This window comes from Phyllobates terribilis, unplaced genomic scaffold (genome assembly GCF_046119375.1).
Source record: "Phyllobates terribilis strain yellow unplaced genomic scaffold, ASM4611937v1 Scaffold_1__5_contigs__length_1240528914, whole genome shotgun sequence".
Lineage (NCBI taxonomy): Eukaryota > Metazoa > Chordata > Amphibia > Anura > Dendrobatidae > Phyllobates > Phyllobates terribilis.
The window spans coordinates 624,598,005-624,614,174 of NW_027362761.1; the positions used below are offsets into that span (position 1 = coordinate 624,598,005).

The following is a 16,170-nucleotide window of genomic DNA, read 5'->3' on the forward strand; positions in this document are numbered from 1 at the left end:
TCTTTACAGGCTTTACCTAAAAAGGAATATTTAAGTTTGGGAAAAACATGGTTGTAAACCATGGAAACTGTTAAATTCCTAGAAAACTGGTTCTACCCCGCTTCCTAGGCCTTCTGTAACAAAGAAACGTAATACAAAGACATCTCTATATCAGGTACAAAGCCTTATGCTCACTTTTATGAATAACACTTATAAAGCTAATATTAAAATATTAAATTATCAAAAATATGTGAATTGTCTAAAATAATAAAGCAAAGTATAAATAGTTACCATAACATTTCAAAGTGAGTTACTTGACCTACCCTGCTCTGCCACATCAAAACAAGTCTCCTGACATACCCACGTCTGCTACATCACTACAAAGAGAGTTACGTGAAAATCTCAGCTCCGCTACATAACTACAAGTGACTCCTGATATATCCAGCTCTGCTGCATCATTAGTAGTGAGTTACGTTATATACCTAGCTCTGCTGCATCATTACTAGTGAGTTACGTTATATACCTAGCTCTGCTGCATCATTACTAGTGAGTTACGTTATATACCTAGCTCTGCTGCATCATTACTAGTGAGTTACGTTATATACCTAGCTCTGCTGCATCATTACTAGTGAGTTACATTATATACCTAGCTTTGCTGCATCATTACTAGTGAGTTACATTACATACCTAGCTCTGCTGCATCATTACTAGTGAGTTACGTTATATACCTAGCTCTGCAGCATCATTACTAGTGAGTTACGTTATATATCTAGCTCTGCTGCATCATTACTAGTGAGTTACGTTATATACCTAGCTCTGCTGCATCATTACTAGTGAGTTACATTATATACCTAGCTCTGCTGCATCATTACTAGTGAGTTACGTTATATACCTAGCTCTGCAGCATCATTACTAGTGAGTTACGTTATATATCTAGCTCTGCTGCATCATTACTAGTGAGTTACGTTATATACCTAGCTCTGCTGCATCATTACTAGTGAGTTACATTATATACCTAGCTTTTCTGCATCATTACTAGTGAGTTACATTATACACCTAGCTCTGCTGCATCATTACTAGTGAGTTACATTATATACCTAGCTCTGCTGCATCATTACTAGTGAGTTACGTTATATACCTAGCTCTGCTGCATCATTACTAGTGAGTTACATTATATACCTAGCTCTGCTGCATCATTACTAGTGAGTTACATTATATACCTAGCTCTGCAGCATCATTACTAGTGAGTTACGTTATATATCTAGCTCTGCTGCATCATTACTAGTGAGTTACGTTATATACCTAGCTCTGCTGCATCATTACTAGTGAGTTACGTTATATACCTAGCTCTGCTGCATCATTACTAGTGAGTTACGTTATATACCTAGCTTTGCTGCATCATTACTAGTGAGTTACATTATATACCTAGCTCTGCTGCATCATTACTAGTGAGTTACATTATATACCTAGCTCTGCTGCATCATTACTAGTGAGTTACATTATATACCTAGCTCTGCTGCATCATTACTAGTGAGTTACGTTATATACCTAGCTCTGCTGCATCATTACTAGTGAGTTACGTTATATACCTAGCTCTGCTGCATCATTACTAGTGAGTTACGTTATATATCTAGCTCTGCTGCATCATTACTAGCGAGTTACGTTATATATCTAGCTCTGCTGCATCATTACTAGTGAGTTACATTATATACCTAGCTCTGCTGCATCATTACTAGTGAGTTACGTTATACACCTAGCTCTGCTGCATCATTACTAGTGAGTTACGTTATATACCTAGCTCTGCTGCATCATTACTAGTGAGTTACATTATATACCTAGCTCTGCTGCATCATTACTAGTGAGTTACATTATATACCTAGCTCTGCTGCATCATTACTAGTGAGTTACGTTATATACCTAGCTCTGCTGCATCATTACTAGTGAGTTACATTATATACCTAGCTCTGCTGCATCATTAGTAGTGAGTTACATTATATACCTAGCTCTGCTGCATCATTACTAGTGAGTTACATTATATACCTAGCTCTGCAGCATCATTACTAGTGAGTTACATTATATACCTAGTTCTGCTGCTTCACTACAAATGAGTTGTGTGACATACCCAGTCCTGCCATTCAGGGGAATACTCTTCATTACTCAACTCTTTGCGATGTCTCCAGCTTCCCACCACTGCCTCTAGTCTTATGAATGCCACCACTCCTCTACCTCTTTTCTTCCTCCTGCAGCCTTTTTAGCCTCTACAATCTCCACTACTTCTACTGGATCAACTTGCTGCATCAATGCCACTGGTTAATGCTGCACATCTGGACTTACAGCTTCAAGAATCCACCTAACTAGGTGAGTCATGACCAAATACTCCAGCCATGGATTCTGAAGTCCAGCAGCCTCAACCCCCTTTGTCTCTTGATCCTGAGGAATTGTTAGGTCCGGTCATTCGGCTTACTGTGAGCCAATGGGAAATCATCCAGGCTGTGACTTCTCAACCCATGTAGACGCTTAAGTCCAAACTCCCGCTTCTTCACCGATAGTTTCATAACTTTAGCCTCTGCCCCTCTCTAAGGTAGGAGAATCCTCATCATCTACTCGCCCTAACTTGTAAAGATGACGATCCTAAGCCCTGCCAGGGGTTTGTGAATCTGTGTGCTGTGCACTTTGTATACAACAGTTTTTATCTGACTGGCCAACGAAGGGCCAATATTTTCTCATTACTCGTAGGCCATGTTCACACATTCAGCATTTAGTCCGTATTTTACATCAGTATTTGTAAGCAAAAACCAGGAGTCAGTGATAAATGAAGAAGTGGTGATTAGTGATGAGTGAGTATGTTCTATTAACCCTTTCGTTGAGTATGATCGGGCCGAGCTCCGAGTATTTATATCTGCTCGGTGATATGGTTGAATCGCTCCCGTGTGCATGATTTGCGACTGTTTGACAGTTTTGTTACATGTGAGGAATGTGTAAGAAATAGACATAACTCACATGTAATAAAGCTGTCAAACAGTTGCAAATCATGCACACGGGAGCGATTCAACCATATCACCGAGCAGCTGTAAATACTCTAGCATAGAAGAAAGATGAAATAGCAGACATACATTGAGGGATTCTGGTTAGTAAGGAGGTGATATCAGGTCCAGAGAGGTAGATCTGTGTGTCATCAGCATAGAGGTGATACTGAAAGCTTTGAAACTATGAGCTGTCCAAGGCCGAAGGTGTAGATGGAGAAGAGCAGGGGTCCTAGAACTGAACTTTGGGGGACACCGACAGATAGGGGGCGAAATGAGGAGGTGGTGTGTGAGTGGGAGACGCTGAATGTGCTGTCTGTTAGTTATGTGGAGATCCAACAAAGGGCCAAGTCTGTGATGCCGAGAGATCAGAAAGTCTATAGCGAGAGGGAATGGTCTACTGTGTTGAAGGCAGATGCCAGGTCCAGGAGGAGGGGGACAAACTAGCATAGCTTGGATTTGGCGGTTAGTAGGTGTGAAGACCAGGGGTCTTCTGTGGGCGTAATACTACTCAGACAACACAGGGTAAGGGTAAAACAATGTGGCAATAATTTATTGAACCACCAGCAAACAATGACATATAGAACTGTTCCAGAAAATACCCAAGATGGTGCAAATTACAGAGTCCTCCCCATTCCGCTGGCCCGCCGGGAATAAGAGTAGCTGCGATTTGGGGGTTTCCAGGGCCGACTACCCCCACCAGTGGCACCCCGCTTTTAGCGGGCCCCCAAAGAGAGGAGGTAATGACAAGCTTAGGAAAATAGCCGAGAGCAGTGAGGTCTTTGGTCAGGTGACCTGATTGTCCCAACCTGGATTCTTCAAGACGTCTCTGAGGGTTCAGCAATGGTCAATGGATCCGATCTGTATTCCTCTAGCTGGGGCCGTAGTCCCCTAAGCTGATATGCTGTAGAATGACCCCGAATAGAGGCAGAGACCCCTTTTAATAGCTCACAATTGTCCTTTCAGCCATCATTCACAGTTCAAGAGTCAGGGATGAAGGTGGGGTTCATGACTCATTGTTTGAGCATTTAATTAACTTGCATAGTTTTGTCCTCCATTGCTCGGCAATTCAAAACCCCCCTGGGCTGCTATAATGCGTAATCAGCATATTATCACAGTATTGCTCCAAGACCCTATCTTGCAAGATTTGCAGACAATAAGTTGAAGTACATCTCTCTCAAGGGTCAACATTCAGAATTAAGAAACAACATAACAATAGTCTGTGTTAATCAACCAAAGAAGAACCCAAATGCAAAAGTCAACATGAAGATAAAAGCATATAGCTCCTGGCTTACTGAATTTATGTCTGGCATAATTAAGAAAAAAAAGGTGTTGTCACATTCCTTCCCCTTCTTAATTAGCCCCAGAAACTGTTGGATCCTGTAGTGGGTCGCTGTTGATGGGGCTGCCAGATGTTATGGGCTTCCGATCATCCTTCTCCACTTGTCTGGACAGTCCATCGGCATTTCTATGTTCTTTGCCCATTTTATGGGAGACTGAAAAATTTTAGGACTGTAAGGCCAAACTCCATCTGAGTAAAAGTCCATTGTCTCCAGCAATCCGATTTAGCCAACTTAAAGGATTGTGGTCGGTTATGACCGTGAATTTCTTTAGAGCCCAGACTATGGCCAAGCATTTTTTTTATTTTGTGACGTATGCCCTCTCCCGGTCCAACAGCTTTTGGGAGACATAGGCTATTGGGTGTTCTTCCTGACCATCGTCCCCCACTTGACTGAGTACGGCTCCCAGTCTGGTATCTGCATCTATTTGGACAATGAACTGGCAGCAGAAGTCAGGAGCAGTCAGGACTGGGCTTTGGGCTAGCTGGGTTTTCAACTGGAGGAATGTGGACTCACAGATTGAGATTGTAAGCATATCTTTTGGTGGTGAGGTCAGTGAAGGGCTTTACTATGGTGCTGTAATTGGGGGTAAACTTTTGATAATAGTTTGCAGTCCCTAGGAATGTGCTGACCTGTTTTTGGTTGGCTAGGCAAGGCCACTGAGTAATGGCTTCTACTTTTGCGGATTCAAGATGAATGCACCCATTCCCCACCCGATGTCCTAGGTATAGTACCTCAGCCATCCCCATCTGGCACTTGTTGGGTCGGATGGTAAGTTGGGCTTTGGCTACCTTCTGCCACACCTGGGACATGTACTAAAGATGCTCTTCCCAGGTGTCGCTGAAGATTGAGATGTCATCCAGGTAGGCCTGGGCATACCCCAATTTTAACTGCTGCTTCTGTGATGGACCAAGCCACTCTCCCAACGGGACATCTGTTACCCCCATTCCCATTTTAGATTCCACCAATAAGTCTGGGATCTGGTCCATATCTGGGTCATGTAAAGGGGGACAGCAAATTGTTAAATTGGTAACTTCCCTTTCCTCATAAGCTTTTAGCCTGTTGACATGATAGGTCCATTCACGTACACCTGCTCGATCCAGGGCCATGGTGTAGTCAGTCTCCCCGCATTTCCTGGTGATGGTGAACGGACCAGCCCACGTGGCTCGCAGCTTGTTTTCCGTACTGGCACGAGTACTAGCACCTTCTGTCCACAGGTAAATTCCTGGCGTTTGGCAGAGGTTTGCCTATGATTAACAAGGTCACAGGTAGCTAAGACGCCGAAACGGTAACTAGGCATGTACTTTATATTACTCCGGTCCAGCTGAAGGAGTAACGTCACAGGGTGGAGTTATTAGCACAAAACGTGGCAGAAGTAGGTTGGTTCCTCGAGTTGTTATATTATAAGGCGGTGCTAACAGTGGTGAAGTGACAGAAGTGGATTGGTCCAAGTGCTATCTGAATAAACTACATGATTTAACAAACGAACGCTATGATTGGCTGACGGGACTTGTCACATCACAGGGCGGTCTTAGTACTGGTGACGTGGCAGGAGTAGATAGGTCCAAGTATCATGTGAATAAACTACGTGATTAAGGAAACTAATGTTATGATTGGCTGATTTTAAATAATAATGATGCTCCCTAACTAGACACGTCCCCAGGAAGAAGCAAGGCGAAACGCGCATTGGGATGAGGGGAGTTTGCTCAGTTTGTGCACACGCTGCCTGGTGGATTACTAAACAGGTAATATCTGGCATCATTAGTATTTATTAAGCTATAGTGAAGCTTGTAACATTGATAGGCGCTGCTGAACAATTGGTTTGGATGGTTACTCTCAGGAGTGCCAGCATGCATAGGGCTGTATTCAGAACCAGCAGAATAGTAAGTCTATTATGGCTGAATATTTTGGGAGCAACTTCTGACCAATGAGGATGTATGAGTTTGCTACATAGATGTGCAAAATAATAAACTCTGGACCTTTTTGATTATTTATGTGTATTTAACATTAAAATATTTTGGAATGTCATAGCATTTTCTGATGTCTGGGATTTACATATCAATTGATTGAGAGATAATTTGATGTAGTAGTGATGTAAGGTTATTGTGTGCATAATAATTATATTGTTCATATAAATTTTGAAGTTTTTTAATTTTTTGAGGGAGCGCCCCCCCTCCTTTTTGTCTAATTGGAGGCACCTTTTCACTGTTTTTATATAATAATTTTTAGATATGTAATTTAATAAAGATATTATTTTATCTCCAACACTTCATCTGTTTTCTAATAATCATGGAACTGGGGTGATTAATTGGTATACAAAGAGTTATAGTTTGGACGTGTAATTGAGACAGAAGAACTCTTTTCTGAGGGTTGGGCAACAATAGGGTACATGTGTTTACACAAAGATATTAAAGTGGAAACATATTTGTCCCCAGGAAATGCATTTTGAATTTAAGTAACACTGTGGTTTCCTACAAGGGAAATGCTATACATTGGCCCCAGACCTATGGAATATATTAAATATAGGAGTTTGTATAAATTCGATAGTGATGGGACATACATTTTCAGCTTCAGGGCGAATAGGGGAAGACTATCCATATTTCTTCATAACTGTTATACCTGCCTATAAGCCCGAAATCAAGAGTGGACAAACAACTGACGCTAGCTATGTCATGCCCCGAAAAAAGAAGAAAGATTTACTGTTGAGTATACCCCAGCTAATAAGTATATATGATGGTATATTATAAAATCATAGCATTTAATTTAGGGCAAACAGAAAATCAAAAAAATTGAGGGATCAGTTTTATAAAAAAGTAATACATTTTATTCATCATTATATAAATACAGAAAACAAAAGAAATATATGAAAAGAGAGGTGAATGGGACTGCTAAGGCACTATGGTAAGAGGTGTGAAAGAATTACCATAGTGAAAAAAGAGAGACACAAGGTCCCAAGCAGTGCATGTATGGTGACATAAGAGACAGCATGTGTTAATAATTAGATTTTACATTTATGAGATATCTTAGCAATTATTTTACAAGGTAATAGATTGCAATGACTAGTATAATACTAATCTATGCTGGAATGGCTAGATGTCTACTAGAACAGTCACAAAGTGACTGTAACTTTGTCCTTGACTCAATATGTCTTAGTATAGGACACAAAACCAAATAAAAGGCTGGGGTTACCTTGTGACATGCTGTGAGTAAAACAGAGTGCGCTTGGGGACCATGCGATAGCCTCGACGCGCGTTTCACCTTCCGGCTTCGTCAGGAGGCGTGGTGATTTGTAAAAAGCAGGTGCTATTTAAATTAATGGGTCTGGTTGGTTAGCGAATCGGTGCGCAACTCATCATGTTGCTCCTCCTCCATGGAGCGGCCGTCTCATGCTGCACATAACACATCTGCATCTCTGGCTGCTATGGGCATAAAAGGGGACAAACTTATGGTGTGGCACCCATGATCCCCTGACCTCAACCCCATTAAGAACCTCTGGAGCATCATCAAAAGGAGTGTCTATGATGGCGGGAGGCAGTTCACATCTAAGCAACAGCTCTGGGAGGGTATTCTGTCCTCATGCAAAACAATTGAAGCAGAAACCATCCAAAACCTGACAAATTCAATGGACGAGAGAGTTCAGAAGCTCCTTTCCAACAAGGAAAAATGTATGTGAAAATGTAACATCACCTAGAATAAAGTTTTGAGGTGAAAACTGTGTGATTTCAGTGTGTAATAACCTGCTAATGCTTATAATTTCAAAAATGACCATTTTTTTGTTCTTTATTAAAATGAAAAGGTTGAAAACTCTGCTGTGCATAATAATTTGGAACATGCATTTTGAGTGCAATTTGAGTTTTTTATTTTTTAAAAAATATCCTGTTATCATCGGCAGATTGTACAAAAACCTTTCAATTGTACTCGAATAGTTATTTGACTGGAAAATTACAATGACTGCAATTCATATAGGGAATTTGGGAAAATCTGAGAAAATATTATTTGCATAATAATTTGGAACACAGTGTATATGGTCGGCGTAATAAGTTTCTTTTGGTTTATCCTTTTATTTTATGTAGCTGTTTTGTCCCCTTTGTAAAATCTTTTGTATATTTTTTATAAACACTGCCTATCATTTGGATTAAATATAAAACATAATAGTTCTGTTCTTTTTGTTAAGTAACCCACATCCCAAAGCCATACCCTACCAGAACCAAAACCAGGCCTCCAGTCATCCTGTATAAAACACAACTGGTTATTGTGGAAGTACTTGGGTTATTGTGGAGTTTGCAGTGACCGTATCGGGTGTATATACATATATTCTAGGCATTGGAATCTGAGGTGTATATACCATATGCTCACTGTTAGTTTCCCAATAACTGGTCTATTAGTGGAAGCAGCATGCGGCCTCCTCAGTTAATCGTTGGTCAATTGAGTAATTGTCTGGACGATAGGGGGCAGCAGAGAGCTGTTTGTGACACAAAGGCAACAGCGATCTTTGACGCCGTGTAGTAAGTGTATCATCTATCCTGGTATAATCCGTCCTGGTATCACACTATATAGTAAGTGTATCATCAGTCCTAGTATCACGCCATGTATGTTTATCCTTTATCAATGGCCATGGCTTTTCGCATGTACTTTCTAATTTGAGGGATATATTGTTTTTCACCTTTGCTCGTTTTCTTCGATGGTGAGAATTCGTTGTATTTGATCACCTGCTGTTTTGTCCCATGACGTCAGCTATCGGTCTGTATATCAATGATCTTTGAGGTCCTTGAGTCTTCGTATTCGAGCATGGATTCTCTGCAGCAGGCTCTCGTCCTCCTCGTTCTTTGTTCCGGGGTCTTCTGTGAGGTCCTACAAAGCTTCACCGATGTTCCCGATTGTCAGAAGTTTTTCTACGATGGACAGGAACCATTGGGTCTGGCCTCTAATAGTACTGCTAACATCTGTCAGCACTTGCAAGGGGCTTATCACTATGCTACCCTCTACCACCGCCTGGCCCGTGTGCCCATCTACTCAGCATACATCTTAGAGGTGTCCACAACATCTCGCCCTGATCTCTCCTCCAGCAGCTGGTACTTGGAGCCAATGGTAAGAGCAGGACTCTCCTGGCAATGCATCTGACCGGCTTGTGTATCTTTTCATCTGAATATATGATATCACCCTGTACATGTCTGACATCATTAGACAATTAATGTCCTTACCCTGGGACATCAGTATTGGGGGATGTCATATACAGAGAGTAAAGCTGGAAACCAGCGCCCCCCTCCTGTACACAGGTTGTGTGTGGTATTGTAGTTCAGCCCCACTCACTTTCAATGGAGCTGAGCTGCAGTTCCCAACACGACTTGTAGACCAAAATGTAGCTGTTTTGGTAGCAAAAGTATTCATACCCACTCCAATCTCCCCGTGAACTTTTCCACATTTTTTCACCCACAAACTTAGATGTATTTTATTGGGATTTTCTGTTATTCAAAGTAACATTTTGTGATGTGTAACAGAAATGATACATGTTTTTTTAAATATTTTAAAAATATAAAACTGAAAATTGTGCCATGCATTAGTATTCAGCCCCCCTGAGTCCGTACTTTGTACGACCACCTTACTCGGCAATTCTTGCTGCAGTCTTTTGGGGTCTGTCTCTCCCTTCCTCTGCTGCAGTCTTTTGGGGTCTGTCTCTCCCACCTTTCTCTGCTGCAGTCTTTTGGGGTCTGTCTCTCCAGCTTTGCACACTCGCTCTCGCTCAGTGATTGGTTGGAGACGTCTGTGATCAGTGATTTTCACGTCTTGTCACAGATTCTCTGGGATTTCAGTCTGGACTGTGACTGCGCCGTTCACACACATGAATATGCTCTGACCTAAACCCTCCATTGTAGCTCTGGCAGGATGTTTAGGGTCGTTGTCCTGCTGGAAGATGAACCTACACCCCAGTCTCAGGTCTTCTGCAGCCTCTAACAGGTTTTCCTCCAGGATTGCCCTGTACTTAGCTTCGTCCATCTTCCCATCACCTCTGAGCAGCTTTCCTGCCTCTGATGAAGGAAAGCCTCCCCACAGCAGGATGCTGCCACCACCATGTGTGACAGGTGGGATGGTGTTTTCAGGGAGATGTTCAGTGTTAGTTTTCCACCACATATAGCATTTTTCATTTAGCCCCAAAAAGTTCTCTTTTTGTCTCATCTGACTGGAGCTCCTTCTTCCACATGCTCGCTGTGCCCCCTATATGGCTTTTCGCAAACTGCAAATGGGATGTCTTGTGGCTTTTCTTAAAAAATGGCTTCTTCATGTCACTCTTCCAGAAAGGCCAGATTTGTCGAGTATATGGCTAATAGTTGTCCTGTGGACAGATTCTCCCCCTGATCTGTGGTTCTCTGCAGCTTTTCCGGCATGACCATGGGCCTCTCTGCTGCTTCTCTAATTAGTGCTCTCCTTGCTTGGAATGTCAGGTTAGGTGGACAGTCATGTCTTGGTAGATTTGCAGTTGTGCCATACTCCTTCCATTTTTGGATGATGGATTGTACAGTGCTCCGTGAGATGTTTTGATCTTGGGCTATTTTTTTATAACCTAACCCTGCTTTACTCTTCTCCACAACTTTATCCCTGACCATTCTCGTGGGCTCCTTGGTTTTCAGCTTTATCTCTGACCTGTCTGGTGGGCTCCCTGGTTTTCATGATGCTGTTTGATCCTTAATGTTCTCAAACCTCTGAGGCCTTCACAGAACAGCTATAGTTATACTGAGAAGAAATTACACACAGGTGGCCTCAATTTGGTAATTATGTGACTTCTGGAGACGATTGGTCACTCAGGATTTTATTTAGGGGGATCAGACTACAGGGGGCTGAAATGAAATGCACATCACAATTTTTAGATTTATATTTTTTAAATAATTAGAAAACCCTGCATTATTTCCTTTACACATCATAAATACTAGCTACTTTATGTTGGTATCACAGAAAATCCCAATACAATACATTTAAGTTTGTGGATGTAACAGGAAAAAATGTGGAAACATTCAAGGGGTATGAAGACTTTTTCAAGGCACTGTAATGATGTAACACCAATGAGGTGCACCTGCATGGTTCCCCTTCCCCCTCCATGCTTGGACGCTGGCATACTCACCGCCCGGCCGTGCCAGCGTTTCTCCCTTCTTCCTGTTCCCTGCTCTTGTGCACGCCACACAGGCTTTCTAGCAGCATGTCTAGTGCGCGTGCGTGGTCCCCCATTCTTCAAGGGGCAGTACGTGCACCTGCAAAGATACCCCCAGTCAATAGCTGGGAGGCATCTTGTATAAAAGGCACCCCACCAAAAAGGAGATGCCTGAGCAACGCCTGTAGTTACCTATTGTGAGTTTGTGCAACTGTATGTTGCCAGGTCCCTCGTGCAGTAGAACCTGAACCCCTGGTCCTCGTGGTGCCAAGTCCTGAACCTGAACCCCTGGTCACTGTGTGGCCAGGCTCTGAACCTTAACCCCTGGTCCTTGTATGGCCAGGTCCTGAACCCGAATCCCTAGTCCTTGTGTGGCCGGGCCCTGAACCTGAACCCCTGGTACTTGTATGGCCAGGTCCTGATCCCTAGTCCCTAGTTCTTGTGTTGCCAGGTGTTACACACACGCCGCTAGGTTCAGATAGGGGCGAGACGGGTTTCATGAATTCTTTGGAATCCTGGGGGAACCGTTACTCAGGGCGGCCATAGGCGGCAGCTTCTCTCAGGAACATGATAGATTCAGTTGCTTACCAGACACATCTGACAAGAGTCTTTTTCAACAGTTTAACAGTGGAATTTAATCCGAAGCACGGCCAGTGCAATTCAGGGATATTACAGCAACAATCTTCATTACAGTACAGTCCGAGTTTCTTGAGCTACCGGCTCCAGTAACAATACAGTAGTTTCTTCACAAGGCACAGTATTACAGTCTCTTCAGTAGCATAATTCAGCATAGATTAGATCTCCTAGCAGCACACTTCTATGCATACACAACCACAGGCTTTCCTTCACAAGGACACAATAGTACACTGTTAAATATTAATTACGGATATTCATTTTATTCTGAATTCTGTACATTGCATAAGATTGCATCCGCCTCGTGCTAGATATTCAGGCTATTTTTAGCTCGGTGTAAGTTAGTACCATAAGTAGAACAGCTGGTATGACCAGCCTGTATAACCCATACATGAAGGGGGGCTCTCGGGCTCTTTCCATTCTACATTACACAGCTCAGTCCTAGGATCTACGCTGGCTGAGGAAACAGCTGCCGATGTAGGCCCAAGGAGACACGTGCTTAACCCGGACACACGGTGTCATCCTGACACACGTGCTGGACACAGACAGATGCAACCTACCATCCAGAATCCCAGGAAACGATGGGTGAATCTATGGACAATCACTTTGTAACTATTTCACCTATTTTATGTAACTACTGCAATCATTCTTTTTAATGGACAATTCAAAAATAAATTGATACATTTTTTTATAAGAATATTGTGATAAATATATATTTTAATCAATCACATCTGATAAGAAGTCCTCTATAAAAATATACATAAATAAGTCTTTTTTACATACACAGCATTCTTTATCCTGCATGGAGATGGAAGGGGGGAGGGTTTGATGAGGGAGATGATACCTGTGACACAATTCCTTCCAGTCCTTATCTTCCAGCCCAATAATACTCTGCACTTTTAGTTCAGGTAGTTTATCTGACCTGTGTTTAGTTTCTCTCCTGATCTGAATCCTGTTCAGTTGCCTTCTGTCAGATCCAAATAACACACCACCTTCTCTTCGGCTTCAGCCAGACTACAATAACAAGTTCCCCACAATCCCCCTGGGGCTCTGCTAAAACACTCCCTGTCTCCTGAGACTGTGTTAACCCCTCTAGTTGCTGGTTGCTTCTGAAGCACAACACTTCCTGTCTTTTGAAGCAACAGCACTACTTCTGCATGTCACACAGGCCCTGAAAATGAACCCCTGGTTCCTTGTGTGATCGAGTCCCGAGCCAGAAACCGCATCGGCGGCATCTGAACCAGTTCCCGAGACTCGTGTGTCTGAACATGAACCTATCCCTGAATTCCGCATTGTTCGAATTGTCATACCAGTCTCCGAATCCAGCCCTGTCTGTGACTCCATATCAGTATCCGTTCTGCCCTAGGATCCAAAAACCTGGAGTAGTGTGAAAGGAGCCTGAGTCCGTGTCAGCGAACTTGACCCTTGGGGTCGGCAGTTGTGGTCCCAGGGACTGCCTAGGAGTGGTACCTGGCGGCTACCTGCACATTGGGTTCATAAAAGCACATGCGCCACCTGTGTGCGCAACAAATGTATTGGTAAGAGAAGCCCTTACAGGGTTGTCCTGTAAAATAAAATATGCACATGAGATAACATGGTAAATTCTACAACTCGCTAATGTGCTTCTATTAACAAAGGTGCCCTGATGTGTAGGGATCATCTCCAGTCCTGGTAGCTGCACTTCTAGCATGTGCCCGACACAGTTTTCTGTGTTGATGTGTGACGAAAGCTGGGTGCGGAGGGGGCTGGCTTAGCTACTGAAGTGAGTAGTCCATCAGCCCATTCACACACAGCTCAGGTCAGAGCCAACAATGGAAATTCTGCTGTGTGCAGCATAAGCTGGAAGTATGGCTACCGGATCCCGGCCCCGTGCTGATTCCTGCAGATTGGGGCACCTTCATCATTTTTTAATGTCGTGGAGACCCCCCTTTGCTTCAGAGCACTGCACTTTGCTCCTAATTGCAGCCCTAATGGTGGCTGCAGTCGGACAGGACTTTATCATGTTACATAAAGGGCTATCCTCATCTTATTAATTGATGGATTATCGCTAGGATATGTCATCACTTAATGATTCCTGGAGGTCTGACCTCTGTGACCCCTAAGCTGTTGGGAATAAAGGGGCTGCAGCACTGCATCTTATTCATTGTTCCCTGCACAGTGACGCCCCCTGCTGCCTAGCTGTGCAGGGAAACATCTATCCCATTAAACTCTTCTTTAGGTACTTGGCTTCATGTGCTCCAGTAATGGGGTGTAGGGCATTGATGTGGATGATGGAGATCTCACTAATTTTATTGTCTTCTGTCCAGTTGGGTGGAGTCCCCCAGAAAGATATGATGCAGCCTTCAAACAGCGCCATGCAGCTGAACATGGAGGATGTGCTGGAAAGTCAAGGGGTTAATGATGACTATAGGAACTCTGGTTACAGTCGTGGTCATGTGAACCCCAGCGGGCACCACAGCAGTGCATCCCAGCTCTCCACATTTACCTACACCAACATGGCACCCCAGGACTCAACATTTAACAGCGGGACCTGGAACCAGTACGAGACCTTCCTGAAAGACAAGATTCTAACCTCCTGTCAACAAACCCACGTCCTGAGTGGGGTCATCATCTCTGGAACCCACCCCGGGGAAGGCAAGTGGCTACGGGAGCGCGTCAATGTGCCCACCTTCTTCTGGAGCGCCTTCTGTTGTGTGAAGTCAGATGGAAGTCGGAGGGTGGAAGGAAGTCTGGGCCGCAATACAAGTCCCTTCGATGTGGTGACCAAGACCATCCCAGAGCTGGAAGCCATCCTGAGCAAGGACTATGGGCAGCAGGTGTCATTGTTTTCTGGGGGCTGCCAATGAGATGTAAGAAGGGACCGATACTAGAACAGTAACATACAGACCATCCCCACCACATGATAGCCCACTCATTCCCCTAAATAATAAAGGGTCCAGGAAACTGAGATCTAGGCTGCTATATGCAGGGTTCATTGAAGGACTGAAGTTGTGATAATATCATAACTACACTGTAATTCCTCTAAATGAACCTGGTGGCCACCATCCTAACTGCCAGGGAACTAAAGTCATCAGTGACTGCCATCATGAGCTCTACATACAGCAGCCCACCTCTACGCTTCTGAGACCACTGTCAGTGTCACCCGGAGAAGAGGAGGGTAGGGGATAAACGCTAACACCTGAGTATTCAGATAAGATGGAGTTCAGCTGTAGGCCGTGTTCAGGCTGGCATATTTCATGGTCTGTATATGGACCGGCATGCCCAGACCATCCTGCAGCCTCACAGACTGTATTAGCCTGTATGCTCAGGTTGGGAAACCCCTGGTCAAACTGGACCATAAAGTCCGTATATGGAAAGTGACATATACAAGTCAGAATCTGGAACGATGCCACCCTCCATGCTTTGGCATATTGCACAGCCACCCTTTAGTATCTCTCAGATCCGGCCTCTCGCACATCCACAGTCCAGTGTTTAGCATATCTACCCTATGGCATCTCTCACATCCACGTTCTCGCACTGCCACCACTATTGTTTCACACTTCCACCCTATCACACGTTTACACTCCGGCATGTTCCATGTCCACCCTGTTGCACCCTCCGGTGTCCAGCACATTCTCTCTCCGACACCTCCAGCCTGCAATCTCACACAGCCTTCTTACTGTCTTCAGGTCGCAGCTTGTTACCTCTCCTACCAGCCACTGTCCTCAATGAGAATAAACCAGATTATAGCAATTGATGTTGCTGTCCTGTGGTTTGTGCTGTAGAAGCCGTCATGTTTGCTCATCAGTAAAGCAAAATCCCAAAACATTCCCTGCGTCCTTCATACTGAGGGACTTTCTGATGTGGGGTCGATATAAAGTCAGAGCCACCCATCTGGATGGTATCAAAATTTACTTCTCCATGTATGGTGCCACCTCCTTCCGCAATCTCTCTAGACCTCCCCCTCTTCTATCTCTCTTTCTACCTCCCTTCTACTTATCTATTTCTCTCTGCACCATCTCCTCTTTTTCTCTTTGCACCTCCCTCCTACTCTATCTCTCTTTGTACCTCCATT

At 43.7% G+C, this 16,170-nt stretch overlaps 1 protein-coding gene across 1 annotated transcript; it reads left to right on the forward strand.

Annotated features, from left to right (window-relative positions):
- Positions 1-9,108: 9,108 nt before the first annotated feature.
- Positions 9,109-15,852, forward strand: LOC141273169 (endonuclease domain-containing 1 protein-like). Its single transcript, XM_073684630.1, has 2 exons — positions 9,109-9,430; positions 14,423-15,852. The coding sequence occupies exons 1-2, from the start codon at positions 9,131-9,133 to the stop codon at positions 14,960-14,962; spliced, it is 840 nt and encodes a 279-aa protein (XP_073540731.1). The 5' UTR covers positions 9,109-9,130; the 3' UTR covers positions 14,963-15,852.
- The last annotated feature ends 318 nt before the right edge of the window (positions 15,853-16,170 follow it).

Coding starts and splice junctions, on each gene's coding strand:
- LOC141273169 (XM_073684630.1), top strand. CDS start 9,131: ATGGATTCTCTGCAGCAGGCTCTCGTCCTCCTCGTTCTTTGTTCCGGG. Junction 9,431..14,422: donor GCTGGTACTTGGAGCCAATG/GTAAGAGCAGGA, acceptor TCTTCTGTCCAG/TTGGGTGGAGTCCCCCAGAA.